General features: G+C 58.5%; 1 protein-coding gene across 2 annotated transcripts; it reads left to right on the top strand.

Moving 5' to 3' along the window:
* Nucleotides 1–9,692: 9,692 nt before the first annotated feature.
* On the top strand, nt 9,693–16,533 carry PHETA1 (PH domain containing endocytic trafficking adaptor 1). 2 transcript variants are annotated; one of them, XM_069496972.1, is made up of 3 exons: nt 9,693–9,801; nt 12,117–12,247; nt 14,008–16,533. In XM_069496972.1, exon 3 carries the CDS (start codon nt 14,032–14,034, stop codon nt 14,695–14,697), a length of 666 nt encoding a protein of 221 aa, XP_069353073.1. In that variant the 5' UTR covers nt 9,693–9,801; nt 12,117–12,247; nt 14,008–14,031; the 3' UTR covers nt 14,698–16,533. The 2 variants fall into 2 exon arrangements, with proteins under 2 accessions (XP_069353073.1, XP_069353074.1); XM_069496973.1 differs by lacking the exon at nt 9,693–9,801 and adding an exon at nt 10,864–10,900.

Below are 16,533 nucleotides of genomic sequence, written 5' to 3'. Positions count from 1 at the left end.
TTTTTTTTATTTTTAGTAGAGACGGGGTCTCGTTTTTGCTCAGGCTGGTCTCCAACTCCTGACCTCAAGCGATCCTCCCGCCTGAGCCTCCCAGAGTGCTGGGATTACAGGCAGGAGCGCCCAGCAGGGCTCTCGGGCCTTTGTTTGCCACTGAGGAGGGGATCACCGAGCACAGCTCAACACTCCCCTCCCCAGCTACACTGAAAGAAGCATCAGGTGTGAGCTAAAGTGCACAGCGCAAAGAACTGAACACAGGCACTCAAACAGATCCTCGCACGAGTGTTCACAGCAGCACTGTTCGCGATGAGGCAAAAGGTAGAGACAACTCAAATGCCCGTCGATGGGCGAACAGATAGAGAACACATGGTCTGCGGTGCAGGGGGATATTCCTCAGCCACAAGGAACGACGCACCTGCAAACACTGCAGCGCGGAGGACCCTCGACAGCATCGTGCTCAGTGAAATGAGCCAGTCAGGAAAGGACAAATACCAGGATCCCACTTACATAAAATCCACAGAGGAGGTAAATCCATCGAGGCAGGAGATCGGGGGTGGCGGGGCTGGGGCGAGGGGCAACGGGAAGTGACTTCCAATGAGTGCGGGCTTTCTTTTGGGGTGATGAAAAGATAGACCGAGGCAGGTGACGGTTGCACAACATTGAGAATGTGCTAAATGCCACTGAATTGTATTTGTAAATGGTTAGTTTTTTGTTGTGTAAATTTCACATCAGTTTTTAAAAATATAAAGGACAAAATTATTAGTTAAAGCAGCGAGGATTTGGGGGGGTCTGGGGATGTGTCCCGTCCTCTCTATTCCTCCAGCACCCCCCAGGGTGTCTGGACCCCAAGATGGGCTGCTGTAGGCTGGGAAGTTCTTCTCTTACCCTCCCCACCCCCAACGCCACCCCCAAACCTGGCAGAGTCTGGGGCTGGTCCCACTGAGGAGGTGACAGGAGTGTGGGGCCACTCTTTACCTGCAAATGAGTCAAAGTGGCTCCTGATCCTAGATCACCAGGCCTGAGGCCACACGAGCCCCTCGCCAGTTCAGGCCACTGGAACGTGGGCTTGGGAGGAGCCAAGGGAGCCCGAGGCAGGGCTTGGGGCCGCAGAGGGGCAGGTGGTCCTGGGCCCTCTCTGGGGGAGGGCCCGGAGCTGCTCAGGGAGGGACCGAAGGCGGCCAGAAGGCGGCAGGAAACCGAAGTCATGGCAGAGGGACCACGGGGCAGGAAGGATCTTGCGGGCAGAGGCAGCTGGTGGCAGGAGCTGCCGTGTCCTCCGCGGGGCTCTCAGGGCCACTGGACCGTCAGTTCCCTGGAGAGAAGAGGATTATGATCTGCTGAGCCTCAGGCTCCTGAGTCACTTCCTTTCAGAAATCAGATTCCAGCCTCCCTGGGCTGGGCCGGGGGTGCCTGGCCAGAGCCCCTCGGCCTTGGCTTCTTTGGGGCCAAGAGCAGCACTCTGGGGCCAGCTGCCCAGGTGCGCCTCTGGGCTTTGCCATACATACTGGCTGTGTGACTTTGGGCAAGTCACATCCCCTCTCTGGGGCAGCAGAGGCCACAGGGCTGTGGAGAGGAGGAGAGCAGAGAGGGAAGTATCTGGCAAGACTGTGAGCGGCAGCGCAGGAAGCGGGGGGGGGCGGGGGGGGGCGTGCCGCTGAGCCCACATTGCCACGCGGCGGCGGCCGACAGGGGCTGGCGACTTCCCCTTGTTCTGGCAGCAGCACCTGATTTTCCACACACTCCCAAGTCAGGATGTTCCCGGGGCTGCCTTTCCAGCCCCTGCCCCGATGACCGGATCAGGGATGGGCAGGTGGCCCCACAGGGCCAGTGACTCCATTCCAGGCCTGAGCAGAACAGCTCTGATAAGAAAGCACCTGATGCATGTTTTGGAGCCTGGAGGACATAAGCTCGCCAGGGAGTGAAGCCACTCAGAGCAAAGCCAAGCCCAGAGACGACAAAGGCTGTGCGCCCAGATCCAGCCATACCTGCAAGCAGCTACGCTGGGACTTCCCGGCTACTCGAGTCAGTCATTTCTCTTTCTGGCCGCAGCCTGTTTGTGTGCAGCTTTTAGCCACTTGGCAGTCACCAGAGAACACCAATGGGTCCTGCTGGCCACTACATCACCTGAAGGTCCCTCTTGGGCTCTCATACCTGAAACAGGGGGTTGAAATGGTTCCGTTTGAGTTGACTGGGATGACTCGAAGGGTCCTGAGGTCGGAGGTTTGGAGCACCGGGGGCCGGTGGGCCGAGAGGTTGGGGCCCCGCAGGGTCAGGAGCACACACTGCGCAGAGGTTGGGCTCTGCTGAGCCGCTACGGGCCAGGCCGCGTTCCAGACAGTGTCTGTTCCCATGCCAAGAGGCAGACAACTGGCAAGTGAACCCTTAAAGGTAGGAAGGGGCATGAAGCTCAGCGAATCCTTCCAAAAACCCTTATCACCTCCATTTTCCAGATGAGGAAACTGAGGCTCAGAGAGCTGAAGGGACAAGCTTACACAGTGACTCAGAATCTAGGCCGGGATTTAAACCCAGGTTTGGCACCAAAACTTTCAGTTTTTATTAATTTTTGAAATTAAATTCTTACCTGGGCATAGTTATGAGTTGTTTTTTAAACATGTATTTATTTAGAGACGGGGTCTCGCTCTGTCGCCCAGGCTGGAGTGCAGTGGCACGATCATAGCTCACAGCAGCCTCGAACTCCTGGGCCCAAGCGACCTCCTGCCTCAGCCTCCCCAGTAGCTGGGAAGACAGGTGTGCGCCACCACACCTGGCTACTTTTTAAATTTTTTTGTAGAGCTGGGGTCTCATTATGTTGCCCAGGCTGGTCTCAAACTCCTGGCCTCAAGCCACCCCCTGCCTCAGCCTCCTGAGTTGCTGGGAAGACAGGTTCGAGCCACCACACCCCACACAAGTTGCTTTATGAGTCTGGGGCTTCATGGGCAAATGTAAGACCTCCCCGGCCCTCCTGCAGTCCTGGGTGTGACTCGGGCGCCGCGCCTGCCTTCGGGTCCTGACCTTGAATAGCTGGAAGAAAACAAACCCCACCGAACACGGGTGGTCCCCGCAGGCGGGGTCTGCAGAGGCTTCCTTGGATCTGAAGTGGAGGCAGCTAAGCTGGGACTGGGGACTCTGGTATCTGACAGGCTGGGGTTCCAGCCCAGCTCCTTGTCTTCCTGCGACAGTCGCACCTGACTCACCTGGGGTGTGAACACGGCCTTGGCCTCGGGCAACGTCTCTTGGCTGCTTGGAGCCCGTGAACCTCAGAGATTTAAATTGCTCCTTGGGAGAAAATTGCATCCAGGAATCTGGGGGTCTGCAGCAGGGGTCTGGGGGGAAGAAAGGCTCCACACATGGAGGGACAAGGGGACGAAGAGATGAGTTGGCGATGCCACCTTTTATTTTTTAATTTTAAAAAATTTATTTTTATTTTATTTCCAAACCTGAAGGCGGTACGTGTGTTTTTGGTACCGGGATGAACCGTATCATGCTGAGCTCAGGCCTGTCAGTGTGCCCGTCACCAGAACAGTGTACGTTGCACCTGACACGTGCGTTTTTATCCCTCACTCCTTTCCACCCGACGCCACCTTTTAAAGCAAGGCCCACAAGTAGCCCGTGTGACACTATGGGATGGGCAGCAAGACCCTCCCGGTCTCCGGGCCTTCTGCGAAATTCGCTCCCACCCAGCAGCCGGGGCCTCGGGCTGGTGCCCTGTCCCCCCATAAATAGCAGAAGAGGGTCCCTTGAAGTGGGGGACACCGGCCCTTCCTATCCCCCTCCCCTGCCCGGAGTGTGGCCCAGTGTGGTCTGTGGTGGAGGACAATTTCAGTTCCTTCTTGGGGTGGCTGGTTCTGGGGTGGGGCAGCCACTGTGGAAGGAAACTCTGATGCCAGCCCGGACCCCATCTTCCCGCTGGTGGCCGAGCGAAGAGGGGGGTCGGTGGAAAGGGTGGGGAAGCTGAGACCTGGGTGCCGAGCGGTGGGGCCTGGGGGTGCAGCTCAGGCCCTACACCATGTCCCCACCACCGAGCACCTACTATGTGCCAGGACTGCCAGGTGCGGAGACACAGCGGTGAACAAGGCACACTGAGCCCGGACCTGCCTTCTAACGGGGAGGGGGAGGGGCCGTCACAGGTGAGGCCCAGAGTCAGACCTCGATCCGCTACCGGCTGCCTGCTCCTAGTGCTTCTCCGGCATCACTGACTCGTCTCCTTTGCGGGTCCCTCCTCGTCTCCCCAAACTCCTGGGAAAAGCCCGCAGCCCTCCCTGATCTGGCCCCATTACTGTGCTTCCTGCCTCTGAGCTTTGCATTTGCTGTTCCCTCTGCCAGGAATGCTCTTCCCGGCAATTTGCAGCTTTTGTGCCTGGACCTTCTCAGGGAGGCCGTCCTCAGCCCCTCCTAGTACACAGGCAGCCCCGCCTCCTCCCGGACATGTCCTGTCTTCCTGCCCCGCTCCTCGCCCTCCTCAGCCCCAGCGAGGTGCGGGATCAGCGCCGAGTCCTCTTCCCCTCGGGTCAGAAGGGCAGGGGCACTCGTCTGTCTAAAAAATGATAATCTGCTGAAGTGAAATTCCTGTAACATCAAATGAACCCCTTTAAAATGAACAGTTCTATGGCATTTAGGACATTCGCCGTGTCGTGAAACCACTATCTCTAGTTCCAGAACATTTCCATCACTCCAGAGGGCAACCTGTGCCTGGGAAGCTGCTGCTCTCTGTCCCCTCCTGCCCCAGCCCCTGGCGACCACTCACCTGTGTCCTGTCTCTCCAGAGTGGCCTGTTCTGGACGTTCCATATAAATGGAGCCTTTCGTGTCAGTTTCACTCAGCACCATGTTTTCAGCCACTTCCTTGCGTGGATCAGAATTTTGTTCTTGGCCGGGCGAGGTGGCTCAGGCCTGTAATCCCAGCACTCTGGGAGGCCCAGGCAGGAGGATCCCTTGAACTCAGGAGTTCGAGACCAGCCTGAGCAAGAGCGAGACCCTGTCTTTACTAAAAATATAAAAATTAGCTGGGCCTGGTGGCAACATGCCTGTAGTCCCACCTACTTGGGAGGCTGAGGCAGGAGGATCGCTTGAGCCCAGGAGTCTGAGGTTGCTGTGAGCTAGGCTGATGCCACGGCACTCTAGCCCAGGTGACAGAGAGAGACTCTGTCTCAAAAAAAAAAAAAAGAAAAGAAAATTGTTCTTTTGCACGGCCGAGTAATACTCTGCTGTGTAGATGTGTGTTTCATTCACCCATTCACCCGCTGCCGGACGTCTGGCCTGTTTCCATCTCTTGGCTGTTGTCAAATCCTGCAGCCACGGACACTCACGGGCCGCCTGTCTTTTGTTGTTAGCAGCGGAATGGAAACAGAACGCCATCTTTTTAACTATCATCCCTGGTGCCAAAGTAGAGCTCAGGAAACACTACCTGCAAGAATGACAGGTTGGAGGAGACAAAAGCATTTGACTTAGTGGGAGGGGAAGAGCTGGGGGTCACGGCCCTTCCTGGAAGGGGCGATGTCGGGGTGAAGGCTTATCAGATGATGGGGTCCCGGTGAGGGCGAATGTGGGAGGGAGTCTTCTGGGCAGGGGACCAGGCTGGGAACAGAGGGAGGCCAGGTGGCCGAAGCTGGGAGAGGAAATGGTGTATGAGGAGGCTGGGGTTGGGGGCCGGGGTCAGGACAAGGAGGGCCTGTCACTGAGGGGGAGGAGTCTGGACTTGCTCCTGAGGCAGTAGGGAGCCATGGAAGGGCTTTGAGCAGGAGAGTGCCAGGACTTGATTTGACGTAAGATCTAAGAAGATCCCTCTGGCTGCTCAGAGGGGAATGGACTCAGGAGATGAAGTGGTCAGAGTGGCAGAAGGGAGACCAGAGAGGAGGCTGCTGCAGGCGACCTGGGGAGAGACGACAGTGGCCTGGCATGGGGAAGTGGTGGCAGAGATGGAGAAGTGACGGATCCGAGACATGGTTTGGAGGTAAAATCAGGACTTGGTCATAGCGACCATGGCCCAGTTCTGGTTCCCAAATTCCCCCCTGCAGTCCTTCTGACTCACCGGCTTCTCTCCACACCTCTCCGGTTCGCAGCCACAAAGACACCCGGCCGCTCACAGGAGCCAAAAGGCGGAGACAACCGGTGTCCATCGGTGGGTGGATGGACGAACAAATGCCACCTTTCCATACTAGAGAATATTAGTCGTCCAAAGAAATGAAGCTACACGTGCTACAACACGGATGAGCCTTGAAAACATGATGCTGAGTGACAGAAGCCAGACACAAAAGGCCACATGGTGTGTGATCCATTTGTATGAAATGTCACCAGCAGGCAAATCCATGGAGACAGAAAGCAGATGGGTGGCTGCTGGTGGGGTCAGGGGGGAAGAGGGTACAGGGTCTCCTTTTGGGGTGATAAAAACGCTTTGGAGCTAGACAGAGGGGCTGCTTCATAACACTGTGAATGTCCTCAATGCCACTGAATTGTTCACTTTAAAATGGTTAATTTTTGTTATGTGAATTTCACCTCAATTTAAAAAAATGAATAATAAGGAATCATCACAACAAAAAAGATGCCAGGCTCTTGCTCTCTGACTTCCGCCTCCTTCACCACGTCAGCCCTCGGCTCCGGCGCGAGGGGCTCTGACAGCCGGGAGGCACAGGAGTCCTGGGACTTTTCCCCACATCAAGGCACAAATGCCCATACGCCCGGCATTTTCCTTTCCCGGTGAGTGCCTACATTTGGGGACATCCCACCTTGCCTTCCCTGCCCTGGGAATTATGCCAACGTCAGTGTCAGCCACTGCATCCAGGGGCTCCGCTGATGCCACCTGGTAGCTGTCTCTCTCCAGGTCTTTCCTGTGTGGCTTCACTGTCAGGCAAGCTCCGCCCCCATCAGGGCAGGTTTTGCTCCTCCCACTTAACAAGGTCTCAGGTCTGAGCCTCATTGGCTAGGCGTGTGTCACATGCACACCCCTGAACCAATCATCACGGCCAGGGCGTGGACCACGCTGACTGCCCAGGCAGCGGGAATGGGTAACACGCCTCCTGTGGAACTCTGCATGTGTGAGTGTGAGTGTGTCTGTGAGTGTGTGTGTGTGTGTGTGTCCCCAGGGGGCAACACATCTATTCTCCGTGGTCCACAAGTCCCATCTCCTCCAAACAGAGTGAAGCCCAGAGCAGGAGGGGCCTTCCCCAGGGCTGGACTCTGGCGTTTATTTCCCTATGCTCATGGGCCAGAGGCTCAAGGCCCTTCTCTCTGTGGCCAACCACGTGCTGACCCAAGGCAGACCTGCGACACCTTGGGCACCACAAAGCACAGGATCTGTGTTTGCTGACAGCGTGGCAGAGGGGCAGAGGAGAGAGGAGGCCTTGGAGCAGAGGAGAGGGAAACCATACCCTGCTAGAAAATCCATGCCCAGGGCTTAGACGGGAGACTTCCTTCCCGTGGGAAAACTGGGACTGTCTTTTTATGGGTCCTTTTATCTAACAAGCACTTAGTGAGCACCTACTGTATGCCAGGCACTGGGAACATAGCAGTGTTGAAACAAAACATCTCAGATTTCATGGAGATCGAATTCCAGGGGTATGCTCCATTCATCCCACAAGCATGTATTGGGCACCCACTGTGTACTAGGTACAGAGTCGGTGCCTGGCCCTTTTGCCTATTTTTAAATTTGGTTGTTTATCTTATTACTGGGTTGTAAGAGTTCATTATATCTGGAATTCAGAGCCTTTGTTAGAGATTCATATTGAGTTTTTTCCCCTTAGTTTGTGGCTTATCTTTTTCTGATGCTATCTTTTGAAAAGCAGAAGTTTTAAATCTTGTTGAAGTCCGATTTTTAGTTTTTCCTTTCACAGATCATGCTTTTTCAGTCTTGTCTCAGAAATCTTTGCCTATACTAACATTGCAAAGATTTTTTCCCTATTTTCCTCTAGAAGTTTTATGGTTTAGCTTTTATGGGTAGGTCCATAATCCATTTTGAGTTAATTTTTATGCAGGGCAGGAGGTAAGGGTCAGGGTTTATTTGTCCTATATGAATACCCAGTTGTTGCAGCCCAGTTTGATGAAATGACTAATCTGGACTTTTCCCTCCAAATCTTCATTTTTCTCATTACTGAGGCCCAAAAGTTTAGAGTCATTCTAGACTCCTTTCCCCTCTCTTCCCTCTTCCCCTTTCCCCACACCCAGCCCATCAGCAAATCTTACATATATCTTAAACATATGTCCAGAATTTACCACTTCTCTCCCCCTCCACTGCCTCGCTCTGCTCCAAGCCGCCACCACCCCCCCGATCTCCTCGCCTCCAGCCTTGCTCCCTGCAGTCCATCCGCCCCACAGCAGCCAGGAGGGACCGTGCTAGAGCTGAGACAGATCACGGCCCTCCTCTGCTCAGAACCCCCCCAGGGCTCCCCATTCTTCTCAGAGTAACAGCAGAATCTTCCCCGTGGTCCACAGGCCCCATGCAACCTGGCTTTGCCAATCGTCTCTGATCTCATTTCCTGTTATTCCTCTACTTACTGGGCTCCAGCCCCACTGGTCTCCTCGCTGTTCCTCAAACATGCCCAGGATGGTCCCATTGCAGGGCCTTTGCACGTGCTGTTCCCTCTGCCGGGAACACCCTTCCCCCTGATGGCTACACGCTGCCCTCCCTCATTCCCTCAGGACTCTGCCCCTCAAACGGGCCTTTCCTGAGCCGCTTGTCTAAAAACTGCAGTCCCAGCCCCCGTCTTCCTACCCCATTGCCTTGCCTTATAGTCTTCCTAGCACGAACCATTTCTGTAACTTACGTATTGGTTGTTTCAATTCCCGGCTGCTTCCGCCTCGTTCAGGACGAGTGCCTGGCACACAGTAGGCGCTCAGTGAGAGGCTGTAGAACGAATAGATCATCCTGGTCTGTCTTGTTTCTCTTGCCTTTGGGCCAGGACTGGACGGTGATTGGGATGTGGAGGGTGCTGGGGAGGAGGTGGCAGGAACGGGAAGTAAAGAAGGGTTCGAGGCGGTGGAACTGTGTTATTTTGGGCAAGACAAGAACAGCAATTCCTATTTACTGAGCCCACTGTCGGGCCATGCACTTCATAGACTATGATTTTCTATTTGACGGATGAGGCAAATGGAGGCCGAGAGACTTCGCTAAGGTCACGCAGTGATTCGGTGGCTAAGTGCTACTGGAACGCAAGCCTGCCCAACTCCAGAACTTTCTTCACCTGGGGCAAGGGGTAGGATGGCTGGCCTCCTGTACCTTTAGAGCGGTCCTGTATTGACTTTGTCAGGATGCTTGAAATGTCCTATGTTATTTTTTCAATAAATCACAAATTTTCAGGAGTTAGAGGTATCTTTCAAATTTAACTAGGTGTTAAATTGGGCAAGTCTGGAGACCCTAGCCGGAGGGAGCTCGGACTCCAAGCCTAGGACTTCAGCGTCCCAGGTCCCCAGTGCTTTCTGCAGGCGAATCCATGGCCTGTCCTTACCTTTGGAACCGCAGCGAGCTTTCAGGGCTGGAATCTTCCTTTCTGGGATAGGGCACTGGGGATTCGTGAACCAGGCGCGGCTCCTTTAAGAGTGTTTTGGGGGCGGGCTCGCAGGGGCGTGGCGAACCCGGGGGCGTGCCGGCCAATCGGGGGGCGGGAAGAGGCGGGGGCGGGCCCGGCGCGGGCCGGCTGGGAAGGGTTAAAGGGGCGCGCCCGCGGGTCGAGGACAGTCCGGCTGTCCCCGCCTCCTTCCGTCCGAGCCGCCCGGGAGACAAAGCGCCGCCGCCTCGCGGGTCCCGGGCCATGGCCGGGCCGCCCACCGGCCCCGCGCCTCCCGCGCCGCCGCCGCCCTAGGCCTGCGCCGCGAGGTAAGGCGGGCCTGGCGGGGGACCTGCGGGCGGACCTCCGAGGGGACGTGGGACCGGGGTCGGGCCGCCCTGGGCCTCGGGGTACCCGGGCCGCCTGGAGAGTACGTTGCTGGGCGTCTGCCCATCGGAGATTGCTCGCCAGTGGCAGTTTCCCCAGTGCCGGGGCGAACTTGGCCGATGACCCCCCAGCCCCTTAAGGGACGTCTGCCGCTGGGGGGACCCTGCGGACCGGCCCTCCGCGGGCTCCCCCATTCTGCCGTTGGCCGCCCTCTCTGCGGCTCTGGCTGTCCCTTAAGGAACTCAAGAGGCTCCTTCGCACGACACACAAAGGGACAGAGGGCAGCCAGGAGCAGGGCCACACCTGGAGGACCAGCCTCTGCAAGGGCCTGTTCCTGGAGCGCCGTTCTGGCGCCCTGTGGTCCCTGCTGGGGGGCGCTGGAAAGGCGGCTTTTCGGTGTTCTTGGCACATGTTTTTCAGCCTGTGCCTGCCACACCCTCTCCCCCACGCCCTGGGGGACACTCAGGGCAGCTGGATTCAACTCCAGGACCTGCCGTTCTGACTTATGTCCTTGAAGTGAGTGCCAAAATGCCATGCCTCAGGTCCCCAGAGTCTGGGTTCTGGGGCCAGCTGTGCCCCTACAGACCTTGGGCTAATTATTTGCCTTTTTGACAGCCCCTTCCCTGAATGCTCCCCACCCACCAAGCATTCTGCAAAACCAGGTGCTTTCAGGATTAATGAGTTCAGCCCTTCCCAGAAGGATGGGTATCAATGTTCCCATTTTGCAGATGAGACTGAAAACCTCAACTCACAGCAGCTGTAATGTTTGTAATGCCTTTCCCATAGTTTGCCAGCCGTTTTTCCTTATTTTATTTAGCTGGTTGAAACCTCCCCACAGCCCATATAACAGATGAGGAAACTGAGGCTTGGAAAGGTGAAGTGACCTGCCCAAGGTCCTTCAGCCTGGACTGGCGGAGGCAGGAACTTGGCCCCGGTAGCAGAGCGGGGCCGGGCTCTCTCCTCTCCTGCCTGGCCACGGGCTGTTGAATCATCGCAGTGCCCACAGTGGACTCTGAACTTGCTGGAGAACAGCGTGGGGAGGTGAGCCAGTGACCAGGCCTTCCCTGTGGGCTGCAGCCTGTGCCCCTGAGGCTTCCTGCCCGCCTCTTTCCAGCCGGGCTGGAGGTGGCAGGGGCGTGGGCAGAGCGGGGTCCTGTGCTGGCTGGTGACCTTGGACCAGTGTGGCCCCATCTGGGCAGTGGGGGACGAGGGCTGCTGAATGTGAGGGAAGTTGCGCTTCCTTGGCCTTGATAGGGTGGAGAGACCCCAAGATCAGTCCCCCATTTGGGCTGTCTGCCCAGAGCATGTGATTCTGGGCACAGCACTGTGCCTTTGGGCAAGTTGTTTAACCTCTCCGTGCCTCAGTTTCCACATGTATGAATGTGGGGTGGGGACCAGACCCTTTGTCAGGCGGCTGTAGAGGTTTAAGAAGATAACTGATTCACTGTGCAGGTGTTTGAGCACCGACGACAAGCCAGGGCCTGGAATTCAGACCAGAAAGCCCCCTGCCCTCCCACCACAGGCAAACACGACCCAGGTAATTTCAGGCTGAGGTCCAGGAGAGGGACTAGGGGTCTCTGGTCCAGCCAAGATGGAAGGATGAGGCGTTGGCCACGTGAGGATGTGGGAAGGGCGTCACAGGCAGAGAGAGCAGCCGGGCAGAGGCGCTGAGGTGGCAATATGCCTGGGTCTTTGAGGAACCCACAGGAGGCCGGGGTGGCTGGCGCCGAGTGAGCAGGGAGGACAGAGGCAGGTAGGGAGAGGGAAGTTGGAGGCCATGCGGAGGATTGAATTTGATGCTGAGAGAAGTGGGGAGCCATGGAAGGATTTAGAGCAGAGGAGGGGTATGATTGGACTTAACAGGCTGGCTCTCTGGGGAGTGGATTCAGTGTGCCCAGGGGAGGGCCAGGGTGGAGGCGGCAGACAGGCTAGTGCAGAGGCCACTGGCAGCCAGCCCGGCAGGTCACGGTGAGGGTCCTGAACGGGAGATGGGGTACACAGAGGCTGCGTACTGGTTTGGGAGAGGCTGGAAGGGCATCTGCTGGACTTGGTGATCAGATGTGGGGGTGACAGGGAAACCAAGGGCCATGTGCTGAGATAGGACACATTGGGGGCTTTTGGGGAGGCCGAGAAGAATGTCAGCAGCTGCCACTGCTGAGCACGTACTGTGTGCCTGGCCCGTGCTCCGTGCCTTCCATGTGGTCACTGTCTCATCATCACAACCCTGACTTAGGCGCTTTATGATCTCATTTCACAGATGCAGAAACAGAGAGGCTAACAGCTTGCTCGGGATCACCCAGCCGGACTGCAGAGCTGTCATTTGAACCCAGAGAAGAGTAGCCGAGGAGAGCTGGGCAGAGGGCAGGGAGGCCAGCGGTGGCCTGAGAGGTAGGAAGGAAACCGGGTGAGTGGGGCGGGAGGTTCCTGTGTGAAGTGGGGCCAGGATCCATGTGGGAGTTGTTTGGTGGTGGTGAGGGAATGCATGAACCCCATTTTGCAGGGAGAGAAACTGAGGCTCAGAGAGGGACAGCCTGTGTCTGAGAGGCAGAGTGGGGATTAAACACCTTGAGCCTTTTAGGGCTCAGGCTTTGGCCCCACCAGTAGGTTGGGACAAGCTGATTTTACCTTCTAAATCACAGCTCATGTTGCATCTTGCAGGAAGCCTCCCCGACAGCGTAGGTGGGTGACACGAGGTGGCAATGACACGGAGGATTTGGTTGGGAGCAATTGCCCCTTCCACCTTAGGTCATGTGTGGTCAGCTACTCCCACGAGAGCCACCACCCAGACCTCATTCCTCCACAACCTGAGTAAGGTACCACCCAGGGAAGAGAATGAACATTAATTAAGCACCTACTGCATTCCAGGGACTTTATATACTTCACCTCTTGAGAAATATAGCTGCCATCCTATGCAGGGTAGGCTGTGTAGTGGGAACACGAGGTGGGACCTCAAAGGAGCCATGGAAAACCTCAATGGGAGGTGTGGCCAGTCTGGGGCCCCACATGCCACCTCCTGATAGGTCCTACCTGGCCAGTGTCGTCCCCGTCGTGTACTCTTTGGGGGAAGGTGGATGAAATCACGGTGGCCAGTGCACAGATGGAGGAAGAGCCCTCTGTGTTAAATAAGTACATGGCGCTCCCTGCCCCTTGCTCTTTGTAAGTCGGCCTAGCCCTGGGCCCGCATCTCCATTCAGATTATTTCATAACGGTTGCTTCCGCCTCTCTGACTATATCCCCCTCCCCTCTGTGTCAGCCCCACTGGTCTCCCGGCTGTGCCTCCAGCCCGGTGGCAGCTTCGCACCCCCTGGCCTTTGCACCTTCTGTTCCCACTACCTGGCATGCCGTTCCCCCAGATATCCCCCTGGCTCCCGCCCTCACCTTCCCCGGACCACCTGCTAAATCAGATGCTCTTCCTGTCCCTACACTCCTGACTCCCTTCCCTGTCTGTCTTTCCCATGGCATGCAGACCATCTGGCAGACGTTTTGTCTGTCTCTTGCCACTAGCACGTGGGCACCGTGAGGGCAGGGACCCTGTCCCTCGTTTACTGCTGTATCCCTAGTCCTAGAAGAGTGCCTGGCACAGGATAGGTGCTTTATAAATATTTCATGAATGAAGTAAGTCCCTGCAACTCTCTGAAGGAGGGTCTGCTTGTGTCCCCATTTCATGGATGGACAAACCAAGGCTGAGTCACGAACTCAGGGCTGGGACCAGGCAGGATGGCAGAAGGCCTGGATGGTAGAAGCAGCCGTACCTGACACAAGGCCTGGGTCTGAATTTCAGCCCTGCCCAACCTGCTCTGTGACCTTGGGCGAGCGACTGACCTCTCCAAACGGGAGGAATGCCAGTGCCTGTCACCCAGGGTTGCTGCAAGACCAAACGAGTTAATACATATACGGCGTCCAGCATGCGGCAGGAATTCTCAACACTATTTTGGGGGTGCAGGACACTAGCAGAAGGGGTATGAACTTGGCTTTTGGAGCCAGCGAGACCCGGAGTCGAGTCCTGTCCCTGCTCCTTAGGAGCTGTGTGAACCCGGGCAGGCTGCTTCGCTCTGTGGGCCTCAGTTTCCTCCTCCGTGCAGCGGGGACTGGGAGGCTGGGGGGCTGGCTGCGGTGGGCCCGGGACTCACAGCTGTTCCCGGGGACAGGCCCCAGGCCCCCGCGTGGCCGCCATGAAGCTGAACGAGCGCAGCCTGGCCTTCTACGCCACGTGCGACGCGCCGGTGGACAACGCGGGCTTCCTGCACAAGAAGGGCGGGCGGCACGCGGCCTACCACCGGCGCTGGTTCGTGCTGCGCGGCAACATGCTCTTCTACTTCGAGGAGCCGGCCAGCCGCGAGCCGGTGGGCGTCATCATCCTGGAGGGCTGCACGGTGGAGCTGGTGGACGCCGCCGAGGAGTTCGCCTTCGCCGTGCGCTTCGCCGGCGCCCGGGCGCGCACCTACGTGCTGGCGGCCGAGAGCCAGGCCGCCATGGAGCGCTGGGTGAAGGCGCTGTCGCGGGCCAGCTTCGACTACCTGCGGCTGGTGGTGCGCGAGCTGGAGCAGCAGCTGGCGGCCGTGCGCGCCGGGGCCAGCCCGCCCCCGCCGCTGCCCCGCCGGCCCAGCGCCCTCCCGCCCAAGGAGAACGGCTGCGCCGTGTGGAGCACCGAGGTCCCCGCGGCCACCTCCGCCGCCGCCGGGCCCGGCCCCGAGCCCCCGCCGCCGCCACCCCGCCGCCGCGCCTCGGCGCCCCACGGAGCCCTGGACGCGGCCCCCTTCGCCCGGCTGCACGAGTCGTACGGCCAGGAGATCCGGGCTCTGCGCGACCAGTGGCTCAGCAGCCGGGCCCAGCCCTGACCGGTGACGGCCTGTCCTGAGCTGGCCCCGGGGTCACCAAGGCTCCTGCTCCAGAGCATGCGGGACCTGGGCCCTGCTCTGACAGGCCCAGCCCTGAGGAGACTGGGGTCCTGGTGAAGGGACACGGTGGTCAAGGCCAGCCCTGCAGGCCCTGAGTGCCTGGCCTCGGGGACTCAAGTGCTGAGAAGGCGCTGGATTCTGAGGGGCCGTTAGGACCGTGTGACTCAGAAGGCCCAGCCTTGAGGAGCCCGTCGCGCCTGACGGTAGCAGAGTCCAGGCCCTGCAGGAGCCTCTGGCAGCTGGAAGTTTCCAGAGAACTCGAGCCCTGGCCCGGCCCGAGCTGCCCAGCAGGGGCCTCTTGCCGGCAACAGGCCTCGCTGGGCCCGCAGCTCAGATGGTCACTGGGACCCCACGGCAGTCCATGCCTGAAAAGCAAATGCCCGGTCAGCGCTGGCCCTCCACGGGGACAGGGGTGGGCCACGGCACACCACACCTGCGCCTTGCCCCAGGCCGCCTGCCCCCTTCTAGAAGCAGCAGGTACAGAAGGGAGCTCAGAGGGCTGCCAGTGGGGAAGCAGGTGCAGGTTTTCACGTGGGACCGGTGGAGTGAGATCACCCGGTCCCCAGGGCTCCTGGCCTGGGCCCCATGACAGGCCTCGAGCTGGTGCTCCTGGCACGGCAGTGGCTCTCTGGCCCCGGGCCCCGTCTTTGTGCCCTTACCTGGCTCTCCTGACACTGCTTGCCTGCCTCCTTCAGTCTCGTCCCCTGGGAGCCAGCTCTTCTCTCCCGGGCCTGGGGCGGGGCCCTTGGGAGCTGCCTGACCTGTCCCGGGCTGGGCAGCGTGGCCCGAGCTGACTTTCCAGCACGTTCGTCCGGGGAGGGGAGGCCACAGCTGACTCACCGCCTGGGAAGGGCCCAGGTGCCGACCCAGTGGCAGAGAAAAGCAGCCGCGGAGCTGGCACCCTCCCTCCAGCTCCAGGCAGCGCCCGCTTCTGAGCTCAGCTCGGGGGGGGCCCCGGGCCTCGCCGGCCCCCCTCTCACGGCAGCACCACTGCTCGTCCAGGGAGAACCTGGGGCTCCGGCCCTCAGCCTGGGTCATGTTTACAGTCCTCAGTGCCCTGCATGGGGTGCCCTGGGGACACCTCCACCCCACCTTTATTTCCCCGGAGGCTGTCATGGACAGTCAGCCCCGCAGCCCCTTCTGTCTTTGGAGACTCTGGGGTCTGGGGAACATGGCGGGGCAGGGGGCGACGTGTCCGCAATCACGGCCTGTCCAGCTCGCTGCTGGCTCAGTGGGCTGGGGCTTCAGCTTAAATTTTATTTTTAAATACCTAGGGTTTATTTTTTTTCTGGCAACAAAGCTTGGTGTTTTCACTCCTTTTGTTTCCTGTTAACAGGCTGGTGGGACGGGCTGGGGGCCCTGCCTCCGGGGAGAGGGGCAGCCTCGGCGGGGGAAGCACAGCTCAAAGACGCCAGGGGGCCTCCAGAGGGGATCTCACCTGGTTCTCCCTCTGGCAGGTGCCTCTGGGGTCTTGGTACGGTCCCCTTCCCCAGCTTCCAGAATCCTGTGGCGGGGGGCGGTGGCTCTGGAGGAGTGTTAGCAGCCCAGAGCCCCGTGCCCTGGCAGACTCAGCTGGTGGGGTGAGGTGTGAGCCCCAGTCCTAGTGCAGGTTTACAAACTCTCAAGGTACAGTGGCCCTGGTCTCCTGGGGCACAGCAGTGGGGGATGTCCCCCTACCAAAGCATGAGATGAGGTCAGGCTGCCTCCGGGCTTGGGTGGGGGGAGAGACGTCAGGTGGCCTGGGAGGGGGATGCAAGGGCTAAAATAAAAGTGTGT

Source organism: Eulemur rufifrons, chromosome 21 (assembly GCF_041146395.1).
Source record: "Eulemur rufifrons isolate Redbay chromosome 21, OSU_ERuf_1, whole genome shotgun sequence".
NCBI lineage: Eukaryota > Metazoa > Chordata > Mammalia > Primates > Lemuridae > Eulemur > Eulemur rufifrons.
This window is presented reverse-complemented; position numbering and strand designations above follow the sequence as displayed.